Raw genomic sequence first — 26,292 nt, 5'->3', positions numbered from 1 at the left:
ACAAAAAAAAATGAATATTATTGTGTGGCAAGAAGCTAAAGCAAATCAGGGAAGATGAGGGTGATGGGTAGGCACAATAGAATTTAGTGTAACAGCAAAGAATATCTCACAAAAACAAGAAAATAGGGCACCTGGCCCCTCAAGCATGCCCATTCAATATGATCATGGCTGATTTGGCCCAAGCCTCATTCCTCTTCTGTGTCAGTTCCCCATCGTCCTCAAATCTCTGATCTTTCCAGAAGTTATCTACCTTCTCTAAATATGACCCATGATCTAGCCTCCATAACACTCCAAGGTAGAGAATTCCAGATTTTCACCTCTCTGAAGAAATTCCTACACCTCTCATTTTTAAATGACTGCTCCCTTATCTTGCAATTATTTTGATAGTTAACTTTGGACACAACAAAGCTGTACTAAAGTTTCAACAAGAGTTCACCAGCAGCATATCTAAGGCATCTTTGCAAGTGTTATTTTTTCTTGGAACAGCTTAGTGTTTCATGGACAAGTACATTGGAAACTCCCATTATAGAGGAGACACTCCCACTTGGACCTTCAAACAAAACAAAAAAAGTGGCAATACATTTGTCAAATATGTCTTTGTTTCACTTTTGAAAGTATTTTACATGCCTCTGGTACTGCATGCTAGACATTATCAACTTGAACCATGTAATCACATCAACCAACCTGTACACAAAATATACATTTAGATTGATTGCAATAAATTGTTCTATAGACTTGGAGAGAAAGAAAACCAAAGTTATTTTCATCTTCTCTCAGTCCCTCAAAAGATAACTTTCCTCTGCAAAAACTACTTTATTTGCTGATCTCCAGGTGATAAAATACCCAGCACCATTTCAAAACCCAACAGAAAATGCACACTCTATTATCCAATGTTCAGCAAAGCATCTTAACAGAAGGGAAAGCGAAGAGAGCAACTTTTGTGTTGATTTCCTTACAGACTGAAAATATTCAGGGCTACAGCCAAAAATATGCAAGCTTACAGCCAAGAACAAACATTCAGCAGAGGAATCAGCTTGACGAGAAACAAATCTTTAATTTTTTTTTAGAACAACCAGATACATACTTTACAGGGGCCAACTGGTTCTGGATTAGCTCAGAAGACAATCTAAAATGGCAACTCCTATGACTGAAGGAAGCCATTCAGAAAAGAATGTAACTATTTGTAACAATGTCTAAGAGTCACAAAATGGCAAGTCTATGCATGGGTACAAAATAATCGTGGAAATTTGGATATCAGAAATAAATAAGAAGACAACAATAATTAAAATATTTTATTAAGCAGAATTCTGAACCACTTTAACAGATGTCATAATTTAATGACAGCGTGATCAGCCAAAGCTACTATTATATAAAATGACATTACATAAAATGACATTTCATGACTACAGGGATATCATGCACATCATGTTTATTCCCTACTTTGATAAAAGGGGGAAAAAATTCTGAATCAAATTCCAAAGCCCCATTCCATCAACATACGGCACTTGAAATCATCACAGGAAGAACTTAAAGTACTTTTTCTATCCTTTAAAGACATCTTTGATACATAAAAGAGCGTGGAAAAGTGATTAAGCATTACCAAATGAAGGCATTGCCATTTGATTTTCAGCTTGATTTACGAGTGTTTCTCTCCTTTAAGAGCAGCACAAGGGACAATACATCTACTAAATATCTGCATGTTCACATATGTAAGAATCACCATAATATTTTTTTCATGTATAAATAGAAGAATCTCCTCTTAATACATTTTTAAACTATCCAATATCAAACATATGACTTGTCAGTTGCCCATGTGGTAATATCCTCAATTCTTGTACAGCAGTGCAGAACACAGAGACAAATGATTAAAATCATGGATTTTGCCACAGCTCCACACAGGGATGTCATCAAAAGTGAAGGTTGGTCATGCACACGCCTTGTTCCATTCAGAGCTTATTTAACAAGTCACACTGGGGATGTCAACAGCATCCTGCGCACCAGTCTCAAATTACCAGTTTCAAATTCCCATCAAGCATAAAGTAGCTCAAGCCATGCTAAAGGTGTAAGCCAAAGAATTGCCAATGTCATATGCATCACTGAATGCAGCTGCACTTTGACGAGTTTGGTACATGACAATTACACTGCTAGTGTACGAGATCCCAACAGTTTGAAGCAAATCAGCATGTACTACATAATGACCCAGCCATCTTCTTAAGGAGGCAGGTGTGCATTATGTCCAGTATAACGCCACATCCAATTAAATGCAGCAGCACTTGTTTCTAAAATAGCATTAGCATTGAGTTATTGCTATAGTCAGGAAATGGCCTTACTGACAACTTGGCTAGATTTGCTTCATCCTGCAGCTTCTAGCCAGCTTAGCAACAACAGGGTTCATAATGTATTCCAGCCCAGAGAAGGTCCAGGCTTGGAATCCATAGCGAATGCTACCAATATAGATGAATTTCCTTGGAGGATGCTGCACCATAACATACTAGGGGGCATAGCTTTAGGGTGAGAGGGGTAAAGGGACCTGAGGGGCAACTTTTTCATGCAGAGGATGGCGAGTATATGGAATAAGCTGCCAGAGGAAGTGATTGAGATAGGTACAATAGTATCATTTAAGAAGCACTTGGATAGGTACATGGAGGTGCAGGGCTTAGAAGGATATGGGTCAAACACAGAAAACTGGGACTAGCTGGGTGGGCTGAAGGGCCTGTATCTGTGCTGAATTGCTCCATGACTCTAATATGTACCATCTCAGCTCAACTCCAGGTCCCCGAGGAAGTCACTTGGTCGGTCTTCTCCGAGTCCTTGTCTTCTCCACCATATGTGCACACTGAACCATCCACGGCAGAGGAAGTGTTTCTAAGTGGGACAATAACACCGAATAGGAACCCCGAATAAGTTAGCACTTATGCAAAATGAAGCTTGGAATGTTCACCAAGAGAGTGTTGGAGAAGGTAACAGAGGCGCAGAGGAGTTGGACAGTTGAGGCAAATGACATGGAGGTGGACGGCCTTAGCGACTGTTTTGATGCGGGCAATAAAGTCAAAAAGCACGTCATGTTATAGAGAATCAATGTTAATCTAAGGAAGCAGTCTTCCTGATGCCAAGTTAATCATTTACAACTGCACTTTGAACTGGTAAATGGGCAAAACAGCAACAGAAGTGAATGCAGAGTTTCTTTTAAACAGGGGCTAAAACAACAACATAAGTAGAGCACAAAAAAAGGGAAATTCAGTCATAAGAGACCTTTGCCTATTTTTAAACAACATGACAAATTTCCTAGATCCTAATTTAATTCATCAAAGCTATTGCCATTCATTAACATAGCATGGAACCTGTGCAAAACTATAGCTCATGCAAACTTCCTTAACTTATACCAGTTTTGAATAGCCTGCAAAAATTATGACTAGAATTTTAAAGACATCAAAACAGGACTGGGTCCTGTTGATTTTTTTCCATTTCTCCTGAGATCTAAAGTAAATTTCCTGTATCTCTGAGTGGAACTTTAAAACACCTGAATGATCTGCATTATAAATGGAGTAACTTGTGAAACTGCTTTTTCTTTTCTCAAACACAATTCCCAAACTTCCGCAGAATTCACTGTTGACATAACCTGACAGTTACACACCAATAGGAAATTCTGAGTCACCAAATTCAGACTGACGGCGAGGAGATAAATCCATAGATTACTGGAATTTATCTGGAGGCTATGCCCACTTTTTTTTAAAATGTACATTATCATTAAGCAGCAGTACATACAGGATACCACAACCTGGGATTGGTCAACATGCAGAAATAGGATATGATAATTTGATGCATAAAAAAACAAAAATATTGCTCGTCACATAAATAGTCCAAACCTATAATATTGATAGTAAATTATCAATTTGGTAGATTTTATGCTTTTAATGAAGGAGAAAGGATAAGCATGACATTTCACAAGATAGGTTGCATCAAATTAGTCCAATTTTAAAATGAAAAATTGCAATTTTGTATTAGCAATTCAATTATGTTAAGCTCCATCAAGAAAGATATCGGAGCAGGACTGGGTACTGAAGTGACTGGGAAAGAATGAGCAACATGAGGTTACACAAAAGGAAAATTCTAAACAGGTTTACACTACATGAAATTGAAGTATTGGGGATTAACAAAATGCATCCAAGAATCCTGAGGCAGGAAGTTAAATTTTAGGACATTGACACAGAGATATCCCAAAGGAATGCAGAATGATGATATATCCATTTACAAACAGATTAAATCAAGGTAATTACTGGGTGGCTTACCATCTACAATTGGAAAAACTATTATGAGTCTTTCATCAGAAATGAAATTAATACAGACTAGGCAAAAAGAAAACAGGAAGTAGTAACCACAGCAGATTTTTTTTTAATTGTTTTCATCAAAACAGAAAGAATTCTTTAACTAGAGAACAGGCAAATGAATACAGGAAATCCAGTCATCAAAGTGCAAATGTACTAAAAAAAAAGCTTATGCCAGGTACTTGAAAAGAAACTACTAGATTATAAAATTAGACTAAAGGGCAGATAACTGGAATCAAAGGCAGCCAGTCCCAAAAATGGGCTCCCAAAAAGTCTCAGTCACTTTTGCTCAGCATTAACATCAACTGATTTAGATACAAGCCCAAAGGATGAGGTGTTGAAGTTTCCAGATGATGCCAAAAAAAAGATATAATTAATTCTTTACAAATGGAGCAGCAAAAGTATTGATAACATGGGGGAAGTGGGCCATTAAGGAACAGACTCAATTTAATGTCAGGAACTATGAGGTAATGGAATGTCAAAAATAACCATACTCTAAATGAAAGTAGACTAAACACTATTGAAGCAAAAACAGTTTCTGGATTTTGCAAAGTAATGACAAACAAATTGTTAGGTTTTGTTGTTATTATCCTGTGAAATTGACAACAACTTTGACTTTTGCCCTAGCACACATGAACATTGAGTAGTTCCACTCAGCGATCATCACGAGGCAGCAGGCTGCACTCTGACCCCAGACTCCTCATGGAGTTCAGGAAGGAGATAAGAGAGCTTAGTGCCGTGGTATCATGACAACCTTTCCCTCAATGTCAGCAAAACAAAAGAGCTGGTCATTGACTTCGGTGGGGGGCGGGGGGGTGGTGGTGGTTGTTGGTACACATGCTCCTATTTATATCAACAGTGCTGAGATTGAGGATTGAGAGAGTTGAGAGCTTTAAGTTCCTAGGAGTGAACATCACCAATAGCCTGTCCTAGTACAACCATACCAAGAAAGCTCACCAGTGCCTCTACTTCCTCAGGAGGCTAAAGAAATTTGGCAAGTCCTCTTTGACCCTCACCAATTTTTAAATCGATGCATCATAGAAAGCATCTTATCCGGATGCTTCATTCTATATTCCAAAAGGGTATCCGTATGCTGCCTTGGTAAAGCAGCCTGCATAATCAAAGACCCCACCCACCTGGGATATTCTCTCTTCTCCCCCTCCCATCAGACAGAAGATACAAAAGCCTGAAAGCACATATCACCAGGCTCTAGGACAGCTTCTATCCCGCTGTTATAAAACCACTGAACGGTTCCCTAGTATAAGATACACCCTTGACCTCAATCTACTTTGTTATGGCCTTGCACCTAATTGTCTACCTGCACTGCACTTTCTCTGTAACTGTAACACTTCATTCTGCACTGTTATCGTGTTACCTTATACTACCTCAATGCACTGTTGTAATGAATTGATCTGTATGAACAGCATGCAAGAAAGTTTTTCCACTGTACTTCGGTACATGTGACAATAATAACTCAATTTACCAATTTAAGTTATGGGGAGTGGTCACTTGAGCTAATCTCCCAACATTTTCATTATAAACTTCCCACAAAATTTTGTGCTAGCTCTAGGGGAGATGCAAGGAGTATTTTCCCACGAACTTTAATGGAAACCATTGAGTACAGAAGTCACAAATGAGACTACTAACTTGTAAAGACTTTCTAACAGGTTGTTAATTTAAAAGTCTTTTTTTACTCCAATAGTTTCTCAATTTAGATCAAAATGTATAGAAATGTTTGTATTGGTAGTATTTTAGGTCATTTAAAAGATTTTCTTTGAGCCTTGAGATTTTTTTTCTCTTTTGTTTTATAAAACATCCAAATGTTTTCAAAAGATTCAGAAATAGTGTACAGAGGGACCTGGGATTACAAATGATGCGACTTATGAAAATCTGATACCTTGCATAAATTCTCCCACATATTTTTGAAACTTTTTCAAGCTAATAAATATTTCATGGTATTCTTTTATAAATGGATACAGTACATGCCCCATTAATTTAATAATGGGTACTGTTAGAGTGATTATTCAATGAAATGAAAGAATTATGGCAAGTGTATGTATCAGAATCAGGTTTATTATCACTGACATGTGCCGTGAAATTTGTTGTTTTGCAGCAGCAGTAAGCAAGACATAAAATTTACTACAAGTTACAAAAGTAAATAAATAGTGCAAAAGAGGAATAACGAGGGACCGCTCATAAATCTGATAGCAGAGGGGAGGAAGCTATTCCTAAAACATTGAGTGTGGGTCTTCAGGCTCCTGTACCTCCTCCCTAATGGTAGTAACACGAAGAGAGCATGTCCCAGATGGCAAGAGTCCTTAACGATGGATGCTGCCTTCTTGAGGCACTGCCTCTTGAAGATGTCCTCAATGGCGGGGAGGGTTGTGCCCGTGATGGATCTGGTCGAGTTCACAACCCTCTGCAGCCTCTTTCAATCTTGCACATTGGAGCCTCCATACCAGGCAGTGATGCAACCAGTAAGAATGCACTTCACCATACATCTGTAGAAAGTTTAAAAAATAATACATCTGTGTTGGCCCCAAGATAGATCCTCTGAGATGATGACGAGGGTGTGGAGGCTCGGGCACCGAGCATATTCAGGATGTAGGTAGATAGACTTTTAGAGGTTAAGGGTATTAGGGGGCTGTGGTACTCAAGTAAAAGATCTGCCATGAACTTACCATAAGACCATAGACCACAAGACATTGGAGCAGAATTAGACCATTCGCCCATCAAGTCTGCTCTGCCATTTAATTATGGCTGACTTATTTCTCCCTGTCAACTCCATTCTCCTGCCTTCTCCCCATAACCTTTGATGCCCTTGCTAATCAAGAACCCATCAACCTCCGCTTTAAATATACCCAATGACTGGGCCTCCACAGCCATCTGTGGCAATGAATTCCACATATTCACCACCCTCTGGGTAAAGAAATTCCTCCTCATCTCTGTTCTAAAGGGTCATCCTTCTATTCTGAGGCTGTGCCCTCTGGTCCTAAACTCTCCCACTACTGGAAACATCCTCTCCATGTCCACTCTATCCAGGCCTTTCAATATTTGGTAGGTTTCAATGAGATCCCCCCTCATCCTTCTAAACTCCAGTGAGTACAGGCCCAGAGACAAACTGTCCTCAAAGGTTAACCTTTTCATTCCCGCGATCATTCTAGTAAACCTCCTCTGGACCCTCTCCAACCCCAGCACATCCTTCCTTAGACATGGGGCCCAAAACTGCTCAATACTCCAAATGTGGTCTGACCAATGTCTTATAAAGACTCAGCATTGCATCCTTGCTTTTATATTCTAGTCCTCTCAAAATGAATGCTAAACATTGCATTGGCCTTACTAAAGAACAACAAGAAATCTGGGGCCAAGTGGCCTCATCCTGCGTCAGTTTGTTATGTTCTTCTGATCCAACAGCAAAATCTGTCCCAAGTCAACATTGAAAATTACCAGGTCAAGTGGAAGGATGAAATGCTGCTGAAGAGGTACAAAAGGGTAGGTGCTTGGTTAATGCCAACCCACTGGTTGGCCCAAGTGGTCTGATTCAATATTGCAACTTCCAAGTCCAGCATCGATACCTTCAATAGTATATTCGATGTTTCCGATTCAAAAGCTGCTATTTTTGTTTGATGTTGGCTGATACATTTCAGAATTTACAGATACATCAGCTTAGTAAAGAACATATTCGTGAACTTTTTGCATATAAAATAAAAATCCATACAAAGGGGCACCTTCAGGCATGCCAAAGAGAAATTATTAATGATTGCTTTATTGTCATTCACATTGATTTCAAAGATAAAAGAACTGCTTGTTCTGGTTTTCTTTGATGGCATTTAAACATTAACTAAATGTTATAGTCTACAAACATGTTCTCACATCAAGTCCATGCAATCAGCCAGTTTTTGTATTTTGAGCCAGTTCAGACAACCTGGTAAAAAAAAATCCATGTTATTAGGTAGGATGTCACCAACGTATAATGAAAAGAGAATTAGCAAAAGGTAAACAGACTATGAAACTGTATCAATACTGGGGCAAATGCAAGATTATTCAGCACTATGAAGAAGTCCTCCCTACTCTTGTGCTATCTGTGGGCAGTTACAAAGCAGAATCAAGAGAGCAGAACCATAGGAGGAAGAAGATGCAAATCGGTGGAAAGCAGCAAGGCAGAGATTTCTGTGGAGACAACCACATACCCAACTGCAAACCTCAAAAAGAAACAGGAAACCCTTTTGGAATAAAGGACGAAGCATCAAGGATGAGCAAAGTCAAAAAGCAAGACCCAATGTGTAAAATTTATATCATTTTCATAAACTGAAGAGAATAGGGGAGTTATTTTTGATTGACACAGAAGCTTTGTTTGTACCAATGACATATTTTGGCACTACAATATCCATGAGGAAGATGGCAATGAATGCCAGACAATTTCAAATATATTCCTCAATGAGTGTCTGTTTTGGCAGGCGAAAATGATAACAAGATTAACTGCAACATGGAAAGAAAACATACTGGCTCATGCAATGTTTAAGAAAGGACAAATAATTTAAAGTGATGACAGCAGCTATTTCCAAGAAAATTACAAAAGCTACAGAAAGACCCATGACCTGTGAAATGATACAGGAAACTAAGATATTTCTAAACATGAAAATGATTTTAGCAGAACAAGCATATGATAGATCAATGAGCATAAAGAGGATTTGATCACAAAGATTTCAACAAAATGAATAAAATTGAAATGTGATTTAGAGTACAAATTAATAAACATGCTAGAAAACCTAACTGCTTCATGATCCCATGCTACTAGAAAGTCATCAGGGGTAACTCAAATCTGGCATGGCTCAGTAATGAATCCACATTGCAGGAAATGGAAGTTGGAACACACTTGTATCATAAAGATAACGGTCCAATTAAGTCCATACAAATCGGAGATTCAGCACCGAGAACCACTGGACAGATACACACTCTGTTAATCAGGACCTTTCATTCAAGCTTTCTAGTGACACATGCAGGATAAGCACATATTTGAAATAAACACAATCTTAAATGGATTATTAAAACAATCCACAAATAGAAAAAAAAGCTTCTTTCTGAGTTATTTATTTGCTTCAAAATTTGACGCAAGGGGTAAGAAAACTAAAACCTCAAGGGAGAATCTGGAGGGGAGATAATCAGAGAAATAAAAAGATATGCAAATGACAATAAGGAACCTGGAAAAAAGATCAGTTACAGGTATTAAACATACCAATTAAAAAAATTCTTTCCCAAACTTGCACCAAGTTTTTTCCCCTCCTCATAACTATTTTCTGCTCTGGTAATCAATCGGGGGGGGGGGGGGGGTTCATTGAGGCTTAAATGTCTCCCTTGTGACCTGGTGAACAGAAATGAACGGAGTATTCAGTGTAGTGTGACTAGAGTATTCCTCATCAAACTTGCATTCTATTGTTTTGGTCAATTGAGTTCAGCATTCTATTTTTCATTGTTGAATGCTGCTTCACAATGACTGGATACAAAGAGAACTAAAAGAGGCAATTTTCTTTACAGGTAAATGTTCATTTGGACCTAAAATGATTGGGTCCACGTACTTTTTAAATGGTACAAAGCTAGAAAATGTGGAGGTTTGGACAAAAAAACAAAACTAGGAGTCCATGCACACGTCACTAGAAATGGTCCCGTTAGATTAAAAGAAAGACAAAAGGCTGGATGGAATTGGGCATTATAACTGATGGCTGAAACCTAAAATGAAGTTGTTTTGCTACATCTTTACAAAATACTCTTTCGAACAGATCTGGAGTCATATGCAAAGTTCAGCATACAGTACTGAAAAGGGATATATTTGCCTCAGAAGAAATGCAACATAATATTACCATGGTTCCAAGGTTAAATTCAGAACAGAGCTTCCATAAACTAGAGCTGTATTCACAAGAATATAGGTTTAGGCCCAGATTTAGTTAAGCATGTCAGGATTTCTGAAAGGATTTTATAGAGTAGATGGAAACATTCCTTTTGGTGGGCAAGTCCAAGGTAAAGGGACATAGCCTTAATATCAGAATAAGGCCACTCAAGAAACTTACACAATTACAGTGCCTTGCTTAGCCTTTCCAGTTTAGGGAAGGAATTCCAAAACAGAGCACCAAACAGCTGAATGCAAGACTACCAATGGTGAATGAAAAAGTTTACTGCAATTGACCATAAAGAGTGGGATCAGAAGAGATCAATGCCTGAAGCAAGCTTAGAGCTCCAAGTATTAAAACTAGAAAATAAGATCTGGCTTCGTGGTGGTAGCTGAATCTCTTGATGACAATTAGGTCCTCCCAATTATCAAGGGAGAGGGTGCACAGGGTACGATGGAGGGAATGTGGACAAGTGTGAACAAAGTGAAGACTGCAGATATGGGGAGGGGGTGACCGAAGTAAGGAAGTATTTAAAGTTCAGCACTAGGATCCATAATAACTTCTGCTTCCCTACTATGTCTACACAATATCTGTCCCTTGCACCACCACTTTCAGCATCACTTACTACACCTATCTAACAATCCTTTTACAACTCAAGGGAGTTTGAGCAGTACACCAGGCCAATATCAGTGAAATGTTCAAATCCAGAAAGATATAACTGATGGAAATATTCTCTTCTAATAGTTGCAAGGAGGTCAGGTGAATTTATTCACTCAACAGTCCTTCTCAGGTTCAAGTGTTTAAATAGACTAATTCAATTCACACTAACTGTCAACTCAAAGATCTGTGAATATTTGGAGCAGCAAGTAAGAAAGCTGGTATACCACCAAATGGGATGAAAGAGCTGAGACACATTGTTGGCAGAGAGCACATGGAGTTTTGCTCTACAACTACCTACATTTTAGGTCATCTGGAAGTGCTTGGTGCTGATGAATGACACTAGATTTCAGAAAGAGAAAGCCCTTCGTTTATTGGAATAAACAGTTTTTCACTATCACGTCCACTAACATTCACAAGAAAGAAGAAAACTTGTGTTTATAGAGCTTTGTTCATATTCAATTCTTTCAAAAGTGTTTCACACCCAATTAATTGTATTTGAAGGTAGTCACTGTTGCAATGTAGGGGAAAATCCAGGTAATTTGTACATGGTGCATTCATTCAAACCACAATTAGATTATTTTTATGTTATGCTGTTTTAGGAATAAACATTGCCTTTGATACTGGGAGACTAACCAAGCTGTGGTATCTTTTACACCCACATGAGAGAGCAGAAAATACCCCAAATGAAGGAGGCAGTGAAGGACTACCCCAGGAATCCATGCCCGCCTTAACCTAAATTGTAAGCTTTCCCATAGACATATGGTACTGCAAGTATATTTAGCAGATCTGATAGCTGCCAAAAGCTTCCTTCACAAAATGCTAAAGCACTTCCTACCTCATTACAAGAATGACACTTCATCCATTGTGGAATAGCAAAAAGGTCTTAAAGGATGTACAACCCTCTCAAGGTTAGAGATGTACAACCCTCTATAACAGAATATCATTCTTCAGCTTCACATTTCCCTTCCTGCCATGTGATGGGGTACTCTTCCAGCAAACATGGAGACAAAATATTCATTTATCTAATGCTCATTGCATCCTAAAGGCAACCCAAGTTGCTTCAAAGCTAAATACTTACTCATCAACTGTAGCTTTCAAGAAAAAAAAGGAAATAGTAGTATTTGAGCAAACAACATAAAATCAGTCCAAAACAGAATCCTGCCTAGTCCTTGTAGACCTTTATAAATATACAAATAAAATCAGCTATAAATCCAGCTGCAGTCACACAAGCATATCAAAATTAATATTGCTTTTTATTTTATAAAAGTAATGTTTTCAGGTCTGGCCAAATGCAGCAATTCATTAGTATCAAGAATCTTCAGTAGGCAATCCTGAGAGGAAAAAAAAATCAGGTGGAATGTATTGAGATCAGACATCTTTAAAAGAATTATTTGAGATATTTCACTCCACCCATTCCATTCAAAATATGATAATTTATTAGTAAGTAGCATATTAGAAAGCTGTTTTGCAACAAGCTCAGTGTTTTAATAATTGCCACTGCTGGCTGCACAAGGGAAGAAAAAACATTGTTCTGCAGAGTAGCAATTCCCTTTTTTTTTGAAAGAAAGCTCCAGTTCTTCATATTTGGTAAAATGCATGCCCCCCAGAAACATTGAATTATGTTATAGGCACCTCCTTGGGGTTATCTAGAGGTTTGCAGAGATTACTAGCACTCCTACACATGGGGAAAGTGGCATGCCAAGTATCTCTTAATATATATATATTTTTTTAGGAACTTTCCAACTAAATTATCTCAATACAGTGAGCTTGGAATTGTCCTTGGGTTCAGCAACACACTGGCATTCAACAAACTAGACTAATTTTAATTTTATTATTTGTCATTTAAATTTTTTTTAAAAATCATTCAGTTTCCTCCTGGAATAGAATTTGGATACAAAAGCTAACCTTACCAGTTTACTAAACTATCTCAACAAGTGACACATAAGATATACAGCTGAATTAATCACAAGAAACCAATTCAATAAAAATCATTAAAATACAAAGTCAATGTTCCATGGAACTGCACACATTATTATTAAAGCCTCATAGGCCTGCTGTTATCTTTGGTGCTCTGACAAGGTTGGGTGTCCCAGGTTAAGAACTATTGATAGAGCATGTCAAAAGTTGCACAAGTGTTGCAAATCAAGTGATCGCAGCATATTTGCAATTTGTAAAAGGATGACAGAAAGGCAACTTTAGATTAGTGGCTCTTGAACAAACCCAGGCTCATGTTAGCTTAAAGCTCATGACCTCTGAATATGACTGAATAAAGAGTGGCCTTGCTTGGTAGTCATACCAGTCACAAATCCTGGACTCATCCAACCCAAAGCTGAATCTCTTGGAACAGTATTAGCATAAAGTAGGATGTGCGAATGGTGCCTATTATGGAATGAAACCAGGACCTTAACTGGGGGACCCAGGGCTGAGACTTGAGAATAAATGCTGAGAATGACTATTTCTCTCCTGACATGCACTCATCATTTTGCTCTTTCCTTCCCTCCCCCACTTGGATGCTGCCTTTGGGATTGTAGAGAAGCTGCTTCAGTTTTGTGGAAAGGACACCAGCCTGAAATTCATAATTTTTCCTCTCCACACTCCCGGCTTCTGTCTGAGCCCTGGGCTGCTCATTTAATTGTTGGTGCTGTGCAGAAGTCTCTCCATAAAGCAAGTCAAATAAAAAAAGTTGCACCAAATGTTTCAAAAGCACTGGTGCCAAGTTAAGTGCAGATGCATGATTTCCACACTTTTGGCAGCGGTCCCTCATAAATTATCCCATTATATTTGTAGACTAGAACTGCTGCTTTCTCAAGACCAGAAAGGCAACATAAAAAGGATCTTAAAACTTGCAACTCCTCATCAGGTACAAATGTCTTCTGACTCAAATATTGATAGGTTGGCCACCACTGATGATGATCGTTACCATATTTTTCTATGATCTCAGGAAGAAGTTTATATACAGAACTGCAAATGTTTCCACTTCATTTCTGTCCAATTACTACCTTTATACTGGCTGCTATGGGGAAATTGCAAACACTGAACAAAACAAAGCAACACAGTTAAAATGAAATAGTTCTTGGGTTTAGCTACAAGTTGGCATACAAAAAACTAAGCCAACTTAAAAATTCCATTATTTGCCATTTTCTTGGAAAAATTATTCAGTCTCCACCCTGAAATACATTTTGCATATAAACATCAGCTGTCCAAACTAACCTAACAAGTAATGCTTACAGATTACTCAGTGTTTGACAGCTTAAAAAAAATCACAAGAAACCAATACAATATAAATCAAAAGTAATGCATCACCTACAGAATCATCAAATTTATAGTTACACTGCTCAGTGCCCTGGAACATTGCACACATTGAGTCAGACCAAGTACAGTATTCATGTCAGCTAGGGTTGGGAGGAAAATAATAAGAAACAAGGAGAAACAGGTGCAAAGTAAAGGAGAGCAACACAAAGCGATGGCCAAAATGGAGAAAATTAGAAATTTAATACATTGACTGTTTAAATAAAGAACAGTTCTATAAAATTGTACAAATTTTACGAACGTATGTATGATTTTGCACCCAGATAGGCCTGCCCTTCCCTCCAGTACCCAGGGCTGAAGTTGGAAATGACATCTTGGTTTTGGTTTCTGGGGATTTCCAACTGCTGTGGACACAGTATGCATGTAATGGTGTATCATGGGAGCTGCACCACAAAAACCCTCGGTCACTTGACAACATGACAGAATTAGGAGTAGAAATTTTTCACTTCCTGTTGATATATTGTGCATGAGAGACATATTCATCTTTACAGTTCTAACTTTTGCTTTGCCAATGTAAAACTGCAATATTCCAGAGTGCATTGAAATAACCTTTGGAAAAAATATCACAAATAACTGGCACAGAAAAAAAAATTCATTCAAGGCAATTCTGAACTAAATTTATGCTTGGACTGAGATCAGACTGATTAAGATTCTTCAACGATGGTGACCTGTCAGTCAAAGTCAACAAAAATTTGCTATTTAAACAAATGGCTGTTTCTCATGATTAAAAAAATCTGGAACAGTGTATTCTTGGGAGACTTGGGGGGCCGTGTAGTTGGATCTTTAAATTATTATGGACACATATGAAATGCAATCAAAAATTCAAATAGAATGCTTGCCTTTATATCTGGAGGACTAGAATACAAAGGGGTGGAAATTATGCTACATCTTTACAAAGTTTAAGTTAAACCATACCTGGATAACGATGAACAACTCTGGAACCACACCTTATACTGGCCTTGAGGAGACAGAACATGGGTTTATGTAAATACTTGCACTTCAGGGATTAAATTAAAAGGAGAAAATACTTAAATCAGGTTGTATTCCTTACATGATAAAAGGTTAGGTGTTAACATATGAAGGGAGCTGATTGAAATTTTGTTGGTCAGAGAGACTAAAACACATACTCAAAGTCTGGAGCCACTTCTACACATAAACAATGGTAGAAATTTGGAACTCACTGACATAAATGGCCAATGGGTCAACACATCACTGGTTAATATTACTTAGTATTAAATCTGAGATTGAAAAATTTTCGTTAAATAAAGCGATTGAGGTTCATGGCCTCACTGAATGATTCAAGGGTCAAAAGGGCCTCATTCAATTCCTTTGTGTACATGCTTGTCATTGGAAACTCAAATGATATTAAGCACAATTTTAGTAAGATCTAGAAATGTATTACATAAAGAGAGGCTATTTTTAGGAACATGGAACAGAATAATTGAATGCACTGGGTTTAAATTCAGTAGTTCTGCCCTTAAAAGAAAAACAAAAATGCCTTCTATAACTGGAAGTGGCAAGTCATTAGTAAGTCATTAGCCAGTTGTGCCAGCAATGGTTAATGGGCTATGGTGGTATTACTCTTCTGGGACAATGTCTTCTACCTAAAATGGCTATAGACACTTTACTAGTGATCTTCCATTACAGAAGTTCATGGCCAAACCTTACACACTGAAGTCCATCAATTACAAACTTACAACAACAGAATTATGGTTTCTTTTTGAAATACAATTTGTGTAACTAGAAGCATACAATTAACCTGTAAATGCCAAAATTACACTGAAAATAGCATTAAGGTCTTTATTATTTAAATAGCCAGTAACATGTCTACAGCCACTTGAAACTAGTATTTAAGCCAAATGTCAATTTGTTTGAAATGTTGTAGCAATCTTTAAAGTGGACAATGGAAGCACAGTGAAAAAAGCTAGTTAAAGTTTTCCCCAAGTTTACTTAGAGAGCATGGGATACCTCGGTCAAGAAAATTAAACGAAAACACAGTCGGAAAAAGAAACAACACAAGTGTAAATAAATAATTTGAAACATTAAATATATATGTATTATAAAGCTGTTTCACATTAAAAGGCACAGATATTGCTGAAATGGACTATCTCACAGCTAACAATTCAAACTGCTTCTTTTTTCAACCCCATCCTTTGGATTGTATTTTATCTGCACTAGAAACCGATGAAAATCCAAACTGAAGTGGACACAGTCACATATATCAAACTGGCATTTCATGAACTCCATGTCCAATGCTCTATTTTCTTACTCAGTAAATTTAAGGAGAGCAAAAAGAACAAGCTTGAGACAAGCAGAAAGAAAGGAACAACACGGATTAAAGAGGAAAAAAAAGACAGGAAAAAAAAATAAAGCAAACTGAAGAGCAATGAAACCCAGCAGTGTTTGGAAAATGTTGTACCAGTCCTTAAGTTTTTTTTAAAGCAAATGGCAGGGTAAATATGCAACATGTACAATCATTTTGAGCCATTAACTATTAAACTACCATGATCAGAAACTGCAAAATTGCTTTAACAAGACCATAGGAAATACTGGGATGAAAAGGGGTCAAGGACCAATACAAGTAGCCTTCAATGAGCAGATACAATCATGAGAGAGCTGTTGACTAACATTGTCTTACCAATTCATCCGAATCAAACAGAGCAAGAGGTGAAGGAAATCTGCATGATAGAGTGTTTTGGAAATCATTTGACCAAGGTCACACCTTCCAAATGATATACCATAGTAATCAAAGTTATTTTCTTAAAATAAAGACAATTTAGCTGTTAAAAGACCTCTGCATTCAGAAACTGATTGTTTTCAGGCATTGAGAAGTGTGATAGCAAAAAATGGCATAAAGTAATTATCAATATATTATTTTCTTCTCTTTAAAAAAAATCTTAACAAATGAGAATACACTGTTTAATAGCTCTCTTTCTGGACCTTCAAGGTTGGGTGGTTTCCCAAAACCATAAATCACACAACAAAAAGCTCATTACAACAAATTTTATCACATTAACTATACATCCAGCAATTTCACATCAGACAATGAACTTCAATGGATACACTCAGTGAGGTTACAATTACTTGGATTTGTCAATGAGAAGGCACAAATCATTGGAGGTCACGTTATATCTTTCTTTCACCACCACAAACTAATAATGAGTGCAAGAGACTTTTTTTTGGTACTTTGAGGTGATTAAGACAAACTATTTCTCATGTTTCAGTATTTCACTGCAGACTTATCGACAATTTTATTGCACCAACATGTTAGATGAAAATTTGCAATAGTTATTCACATATAAATTGAAACACCAATAAAGGACAGTATTGTCATTATTATTTCAGTGGTTATATGATTTTTCTTATTGCTCTGTGTCATTTGGAATGAACACTCTACAGTATCTACGTTCTTGGTTTGTATGTTGGAAGCGCACTCCAGAGTTTTGAGATTTGAAAAGTCTTTGTTACATATTATGCGTGCCAGATTATCTGATATTTTCCCCCTCCACTGTTCAGGTGCCAGTGCACAAAATAACCTTGGGGCTATTATCAAAATCTGACAATAGGAGACAAACTCAAAAGATCTTAGTGTGGAATATTGGGTTGTGATCACAAACAAGATCCAATATGACCCCTTCTCCTCATCTCACTCAAGACTGCAGATTTTTAATACAGTTGTTCTCAATATAACTTGTTTTGATTAAAATTACCCAGTCCTGAAATCTGCCATCCTAATCTGTTGGAGTTCTTACAAGGCAATCTTTCAAACGGGGACTTTCAAATTCTTACCTACAACAAAGATGGAATCTCAGTGGACAATCACACAATGGATTGGTGGCTTGGAGGAAGATCCAAAGCAGTAACTTTTCCACAAAATAACTTTTACATAAAAACACAAGAAACGGGCAGGAGTCGAACATATTGGTCCCTTGAGCCTGCTCCACCTTTGAATAAATACATAATTGATCCAATCTTGGCCTCAACACCACTTTCACCCCATCGACTGTGTTTTTCACAGGGTATTTCAATAGGTAATTGGATAGCCAGTAGCAGCATGGCATAGATGTTGAGCAGGACCTAGCCCTGGGTGATAGTGACACCACTAAGCAGTAAGATGAGCTTCTCAGTATTGCAGGTGGCAAGCTGTAGGTGACACAGGTTGATCCTGGCCTTCTTGTTGTCAAAGGCTGTACATAGAGCCCCCCCACCACCAACTCCAGGATCTATGCTGATGCTGCCACCAAATAGACCAGCGCTCCAGCCCCCAACCACTCAGCAGAGTGACCCTTATGCAATAGCTAATGAATATTGAGAATTGCTAACAAGCCCAGATGAGGTGGTCTTGGCTTTAGCCTATCCATTCACTTCCATATTGCCACACACTGGCATTTTTGTTATACTTTTTAGCAATCCTCTTTAGTTCACATATCTGTCAATCTCCACCTCAATGAGTCCTCTTCTTGCAAAGATTCACAATCCTCTGATAAGAAATACATCATCATTTCCATCTGAAACGAGCAAGCCCTTATTCCGAATCTATGCCCCCGAGTTCTGGATACCTCCACTAGTTGGAAATGTCCTCTCAGCATCCTCCTGCCAATCCCACTCAGAATATTACATGCTTCAATAAAATCACCTCTCATTCTTCTGTACTCTCGATGCTCATCTGTTTATCCCAGGAATAAACCTAATGAATTTTCTCTGTGCAGCTTCCAATGCAGCACTATTGTTCTTTACATATGGAGACCAAAACTGTATGCAGTTCTCCAGGTGCAATCTCACCAGTACCTTGCAAAGATTCATCAAAATTTCCCTACTTTTATATCTTGTACACCTTACAACAAAGGCCAACATTCCATCAGCCTTCCCAAATGCTTGCTCTACCTGCATGTTAACTTTTGGTGCTTCTTTCAGTTGGACCCCCAGATGCCTTTCTACTACAACATTTTGTAGTCTCACTCCACTTAAATAGCAATTTGCTTTATCATACTTCCTTCCAAAGTGGTTAACCTCATGTTTTCTGCACATTATGCTCCATCTGCCAATTTCTCACCCACTTACTTAACCTATCTATTTCCGTTTACGGGGACTTTGTGTTCTCCTCAGAACCTGCTAAACCACCCATTTTTGTATCAGCAGCAAGTGTGGCCAGAATGCACTCAAGTCACTTCATCCAAATCATACACATTGTTTATAAACAGTCTCAGGAAAGAGAAATGCAATTGAAGCAATCTTGGTGAGTTGCTGCAATGCAACTTGCAGACCAAATGTACTGAAATCACAATGTCCATTCCCTCCTTTGAGATATTGAGTCACATCAACCTCCAAACTCAATGACTTTTATTGATGTTTTGAGTGAAGACAGATAGATCAAGCAGGGACCAAGTTAGAGATGCCCTACTTCTGTGCGCATAGGGCATGCACTGGACAACAGCTGCGTTGGAACAGGGTGGCCAAGCAAACAACTAGCTATAGTGTACTTATCACCTTCATCACAGTAAGAATGCCTCTGACATTGACTTTGGCGATGTCCACATCAAGGTCAATGTACTCTGCATTGTTGTCCTTAATAAGATCAAGTAATGGAAAACAGATCAAACCCTATTCCTCTGTACAACTTGGATCTATGATAATATACAGATAGCTATCAGAGCTCGTATTAATAGATTTCCACAATAAAATGTATTTTTGCATATCTATCAATACAACAACCTCATTTGGGCCTCTGGGCAAAGTAGAAGGCACAAAGCAATATTTCCTCAAAAGGAAGAAAAGGACATTGCTGCTTGAATACTTCCTAGAACCAAATACACAGGTGACCAGCCTAAAAAAAATCTAATTACAGTAGTTCTAGAAACAATGTCTTTAGGAAAGAGAGATAATAAAATGACAATTAAAATGGTCACAAGTTAACAATATTTCCCCACCCCTTGAAAGAATGTTCCATCCTGCACTTCTGTAAAGAAAATATTAAAATTTTCAGTGCAGTTCAGCTCTATGCAAGCATCTGTGCAGTGATTTTGTTTTAAACAGGGAGCTATAATTTATAGCCACTCAATATAATAGGAATCCTGCCAGCTACATGGAATTCTTTGCAACACTACCAGATGAGAAGTGCAGTATAACCAAAGCCTTAATAGAACGAAGCAACTGATAAAATAAAAAAGTGTGGGAGACTATGTTTGCTCAATTGTGTTGTGATTAGACATTGAAAGTTTTTTTAAATACACTTACCTTCCATTTGCAATCCCAGAATAGTTTTTCTAATTTAAGAAGACTAACTTGGAGCAACACAGATTGAAACAAGTAACTTTAAAATTGGTGATGCAGACCATTTCTGATCAACAAAATTTTAGTAGGATGTGCCATGTTAGAAATTAAAGACTGCAGATGCTGGAATCTGAAGCAAAAAAAAAACAAACTGTGGAACAAACTCAGCAGGTCGAGCAGCATCTGCAGGGTTGTGGGGCGGGGAAGGAATTGTCAATGTTTTGGGTCAAGACCCTGAATCAGGACAGAGTGGAAAGGGAATGGGAAAGGGAGAGGTGAGACAGGGGCTAGTAGGTGAATGGTGGACCGGGTAGGCGGAAGGCTGATGAGCAGAAGGAGCCAATCATCCTTCACCCCTCCTTGGTCCACCCATCATTTACCAGTACCTAATTCCCTCCGCCACCCCCCAAAAAGATGCTGCTCGACCCACTGGGTTCCTCTAGCAGTTTGTTTTTTTTTTGGTCCATGTTTGAAACTATTCTTGCTTCCCTTATTACCAACAACACCCTTAGAATTCAAAATACAGTACTTCCACTAATTAATAGGCATTTAAACTACTCAACAAATGAAACTGTTCTAACATTATGAAATCTCAATAATGCAACTCAGACACCACAAAGCACTTTAAAGTATCGTAGGTTGAGCAAGCTGCTACATAAATGAAAACATTAATACAAAGATTTGAATAGGATTCAGTGCCAGACCAATAACACAAGTTGGAGTAAATTTTGCACTCCTTAGTTTTCAAAAGATGCAGTGTAATTTAGTCCACTATCATCGAATCAAGTTTGCAGACATTTGATAGGATCACAGGTAAATAAAACATTTTTTTTAAACACATCTTACTCAGCCAATTCCACATTCTTGTCCTCATTCCCAATTTTAGAATGCAAATGGCAGTGTGAAAGGTTATGTATGGAGCTCTATGGTCATTAAGCAACAAGTAGTAAGAAAGAGCAATAACTTGTCCTACTGCATCATTACATATGTTAAAGGTGGAAATCAGAAGCAGTAGCCTGACAGTCTTTATCTCTCCAATAGGATTAACTAAAACAGCAAGGTCTTATTTGAATATTAGATTAAAAGAAAAAGCATATTGATGGCTTCATATCAACTTCCTCAGTAAGGAAAGAAATCCATTATGAGAGTATGACAAATGGATTGGCTGGACTTGATATTTGTCCTGTTTGTTAGTTATGTGGTTACATACTCTACAGCCATTCTGCATGCAAATAGCCTCCTAGTGTAGCTTCAAGAGTTGGCATCACTGTTACGGACTCTTGCTGCTGCCCCTGGAATGCTCTTCTACACTCATTGAGCAAAGCTTGGTACCCCAGCTTGATAGTGTTGATAATAGTGAGGGATACACAATAATGCAAGGTTATAGATGCTATTACCAATGGGCCAATACAGCTCACAGCTTATGGGTACCCAATTTCAGCTGAATATATTCCACTTACACTGTGATTATGCCAAGCAACACAATAGTGCCCTCCGTGTGAAAATCGAATTTTGTCTCCATAAAGTCTATACAAATATCACCACTATCAATACTTTAATAGACAGATGCATCTGCAGCAAGTGGATTGATGAGGACTTGGGTTGGTCTCTCACTACCTTGCCAGACCCAGTCTGGCAGCGCCATTCTGCAAAACTCAGCAAACAGTAGTGCCAGAAGTTGCCTTCTGGAACACTTTCTGTGCTTGTGCTGCAGCCAGTGCTCTTCAAGATAGAAGAGAAATAACTCATCAAATGAAGGAGATTATTAGGTAGCAATCAATCAATAGGTTTCTTCATCCATGTTCAACCTTATGCCATGTGGACTTCATGGAGATTTACATCAATGTTAAGGTCTTCCTGGCCCACTATCTCCCAAATAAACATCACTATGCCACATCCTTTGGTGGGCTAGTTACGTCAATGAGACAGGACATATCCAGGGATTGTGCTGAAGGAATTTGGTGAAAAGATATGATTCTGTGAAACACTCTTCCAATTTTGGAATGTTCCCTTTTATTAGTAAGGAGGATTCTGCACATGATGGGTGTACCTTTATTGTCTCCTAATCAAACACCTAGGTTGATGCCAGATGGTCCATTTTAATTCATTCTTATAATGCTTAGTTGTAGCGGTTCTGTACATGTGAATGACTTGCTTGACCACTTCAAAAAGGCTTGGAAGGAGTCAAATCACACTACATCTTTAAACACACTAGCAGTCTAAAAAAATTGAAACAAGTATAATGAACCATTATTAAAATAAATCCCCTATTAATTTAGGAGTGGTGACCCTTTAACATATTACTATTTACATAGAGATTCCAACCAGATTAATTCCTTGACAGAAAATGTCACCAGGTCTAGATTTCTATGAAACATGGGTACAATTATTAGTTATACTAGATGTCACCACTATCAAAAATCAATCAAGAAATGGTGTTACTCTTGATCACTGCCAAAATTCTTAACCCCGGACACATCAACAACTCAATTAGTAATAAAATAAATCACTCTAAAAGAACTGCCGCAAAATAATAATGCATACTTGTTACTTGTTATTAAATTATGTTAGGATACACCTATTGACAAAATACAGATAACAACATATTGATAAGGCAGCTTTGCTATTGTAAAATGCCCAAAAGGTGCTTCAAAGGAGAATTATCAAACAAAATTTGACAACCAACAGGAAGGAAACAGTGAAGCAGACTGTCTTTTTGACAGAGGTTTTGGCGATGTGCAAGATTCATCTTAAAGGAGGAAAGAAAGAAAAAGGAGTGGCTTAGCAGGGCCATGATGGCTAAAAGAACTGAAGAAATGATCAAAGAATTGCTCAAGAGGTCAGTATTGGAACAGCAAATATATTTCAGGAAAGTATAGGCACGGGGAAAGACAAAACCAATAAACGACTAGAAAAAAGACTGAACATTTTAAAGTCATGGCATGTTTAATCAGAGACTAATCTGAGTAAATGAACAGAGTACAAATGAACAGGACTTGGTGCCAATTCAGGCACAGGGAGCAGAGCTTTGGATAATTCACTTGCATGGACAAAAGAACGTGGAAGATCAGCCACATCCCCCTTTGAATACCCATGTGAAGAGGTCACAGTGGCAGGGCTGAAGGTTTCAGCAACAGAACAGATAAGGCAGGCATTGTTGCAGAGGATGGAAATGGGTGCTCTTCGTAATGGTGTGGATGTGGTCAGAAGCGCATCTTTGGGTCAATTATGAATCAAAGTTGCAAACCATCTATTGCAGGGAAAAGGGTTGAGTCAGTGGTTTGAGAACAGGGTTTGTGGAAAGGACAGTTTTCCCAATGCACAATTTGGAAGAAATTCCTACTTGCCTGGAATGTCAGTCAAGCAGTTTTAAAATTTGGAGAGAGTGTAAGAGTTAAGAAAGGGAGTGGTGATGTGCAGCAAACTGTCATCAGCATTCACATAAAAACAGGTTCGTTTTCAGATGATATAGCTGAGGGACAGACAGCATGTAGCTGAGAAAGAGGAAGGGAAAAAGGATAAATGCTTGAGGCTACCAGAGGAAATAGAAGTCATTGCAGTTGATTCTCTGACTACAATTGGAAAAACTAAACAAGACAAATAAAGCCCCAGGTGGAGAGGGAAAGGAGGAGGAAAGACTGTGGTCAGTCTTGTTAGCAATGTGGCACGTTAGTAATCTGACTGAAATCTCCAATCTTTTTATTTAAGCACTTCACAGAAACTGCAATTCATACTGGAAACCTATTTTAGTAATTCAGTAGTATGTTGCAGTCTTAAAAAGAGCAAATGGTAAAATCAGATTTACCAAAAAAAAGTTATTAAGTTCTCATACAAATATGCTTGTCCACTTTTCACTTGTCAACAAAATGATATCTTTGGTAAGGTTGTACTGTATTGTTAGCAAACTCTTCTGATCCCCATTGTTAAAGAACCCTGATTAATGCACATTCCCAACCATATATTACCCCACTGATGACAATACATTGCCAAGTTTTGATGACATCTACTTACAAAACATATGCATGGACACCAATAACTTAAAACTAAAAAAAAGGGTAAATGAAAGACAATTTACTAGTTACAATACTTACTACATTAGTTAAGATTTTTATTTGAACATAATTCTATAAGCAAAATAGTAAACCAGTGTATTGTAATGCTCGTAGAAGATCTAGTTTTAAGTGTACAAAACCTAATTACCTTGTTTCCTTACACCACGAGTCAAATCCAACAATTTGTCTAATGTAGTTTACTTCTCCTAATTCAATTTATCTAGCAATTCAAGTTTTTGGGCTGAATTTTCACATCGTCAATGTAGATCTATCGACTATGATCACAAAACGGTTTTGAATTTTCAGGGGAAGTATGGAAAGAAGCAAGCAAAAAAGATAAAGAACTGTATAAAACGAATATAACGTGTGGTCAAAAATTTGTACATTTAATTTCAGATTGAAATATTTCGCTTGTACCAGATTACGTGATACACTTGAGACCAGTGACGTGAATGAACATGCAATGTACAAGTTGCACTTCCAACGAACACTTTGCCACCATTATCTTCCGTCCCTTTTCCAAATATCGACGTTGCACATTAAAAATCCAAAGACATACATTGTACATAATTACCTTGCCTAACGCTGGGACAAACAGACCCCGCCATTTCGGACTGTTCTCCTCACTGAAGAAATCATAAGGCTGCTGCATGGCTTTTGGACACAACACCCAGCATCGGCCTCGGCTCCAAACGACGGCGACCACACTTGAATCTCAAAACAAAAACAGAAACGCTTCCCTTCGGTCTGTGTTTTTTTTTCCCCCCTTTCACATGAAATAATCACTCCTATCGTGTCCTCGTAGCTCTTGCATGATTTAGCATGGCAGTCGCAGACGGGAAGGGGAGCAGGAAAACGAGAGATGATTGATCCGTCGGCCGAGCCGAGAGTTCACAGACATCCCCGGGTAATTCCCCACACGCCACGGCTCTTAACTTCACCCCGCTCCTCTACTCGGTGGATTAGTCTCCTCCCAGCTGACTCCAAGTCTTGGTTGGACAAACAATAGCATTAATGTTAGCTACGCACACATCATGATCATCCCATTGAGGAGCGCGCAAAGCTCCCCGTGCCGCTCAGAAGACTTTCCCTTCGGGGCTGTGAGGGGCGCCCGGCGGCTGCGGTCAGCGGCGATCCCAGGGCCTGGCCCGGCCCCCGCGCCGCCTCATCCTCCCTCCCGGGCTCCCAACCCCATTAAAAAAAAACCCCAAATGGAATCACGGCCCGTCACTCGCGCCCCCGGGCCATTCTATTTACCGCAGAGGCCCCTGCGCGCAGGCGCGGCCCTTCCCCCCCCCCCCCTCTCCCTCCCCTCCTCACGCACCCCAGCCAAATGCGGAAAGAGTCGAGGATCGAAGCAGAGGACGTGTGAAGTGGGCTCTCTCTGCACTTAAGTCGGTCACTGCTGCATTTATGTTATCTTTCAGAAGTTTTGGGCGGTATTGCAATGGCAATATCGCATTTCTCCTTTTCTATAAATACATAGATGCAGATGTTAGTTATCAAGGAATGTTTTGCTCAAAAATAAATGAGCGATCCCTCGCAGTATATATGCTAACGTGTTCGGCCAAAAACGCCGAGTGGTTAATCCGCTCGGTTTCTTCCTGAAATTCAGCCGTAACAAAATATTACAGGCAATTCAAAGTACTGCGGGTGGTAAAGAAATGGCTCAGAACACTGGAAACAGCAAAGGCAACGGGACCACCAACATCCTGGCTTTGGTTCTTAAAGACTTACGTTCCACAACTAGGCGTGCCAATAACAAGCTGTTTCAGTACAGTTACAACGATG

The 26,292-nt window shown here is 38.6% G+C and overlaps 1 protein-coding gene across 3 annotated transcripts in view; it reads right to left on the bottom strand.

Moving 5' to 3' along the window:
• sos2 (son of sevenless homolog 2 (Drosophila)) overlaps positions 1 to 26,292 on the bottom strand; it is an 86,084-nt gene extending 59,792 nt beyond the window's left edge. Inside the window, exons 1-2 of one of the 3 annotated variants that reach the window (XM_052023856.1) lie at positions 26,239 to 26,292; positions 25,076 to 25,490 (exon numbers count right to left, since the gene is read on the bottom strand). In XM_052023856.1, coding sequence (XP_051879816.1) covers positions 25,076 to 25,153 — 78 coding nt within the window. In that variant the 5' untranslated portion in view covers positions 25,154 to 25,490; positions 26,239 to 26,292. Of the gene's footprint in view, positions 1 to 25,075; positions 25,732 to 25,825; positions 25,961 to 26,238 lie in introns of those variants that run through there. The other 2 variants (XM_052023846.1, XM_052023865.1) reach the window with 2 other exon arrangements.

This window comes from Pristis pectinata, chromosome 1 (assembly GCF_009764475.1).
Source record: "Pristis pectinata isolate sPriPec2 chromosome 1, sPriPec2.1.pri, whole genome shotgun sequence".
Classification (NCBI taxonomy): Eukaryota; Metazoa; Chordata; class Chondrichthyes; order Rhinopristiformes; family Pristidae; genus Pristis; species Pristis pectinata.
Note: the sequence above shows the minus strand (reverse complement) of the source record. Positions and strands in the feature narration are given on the sequence as shown.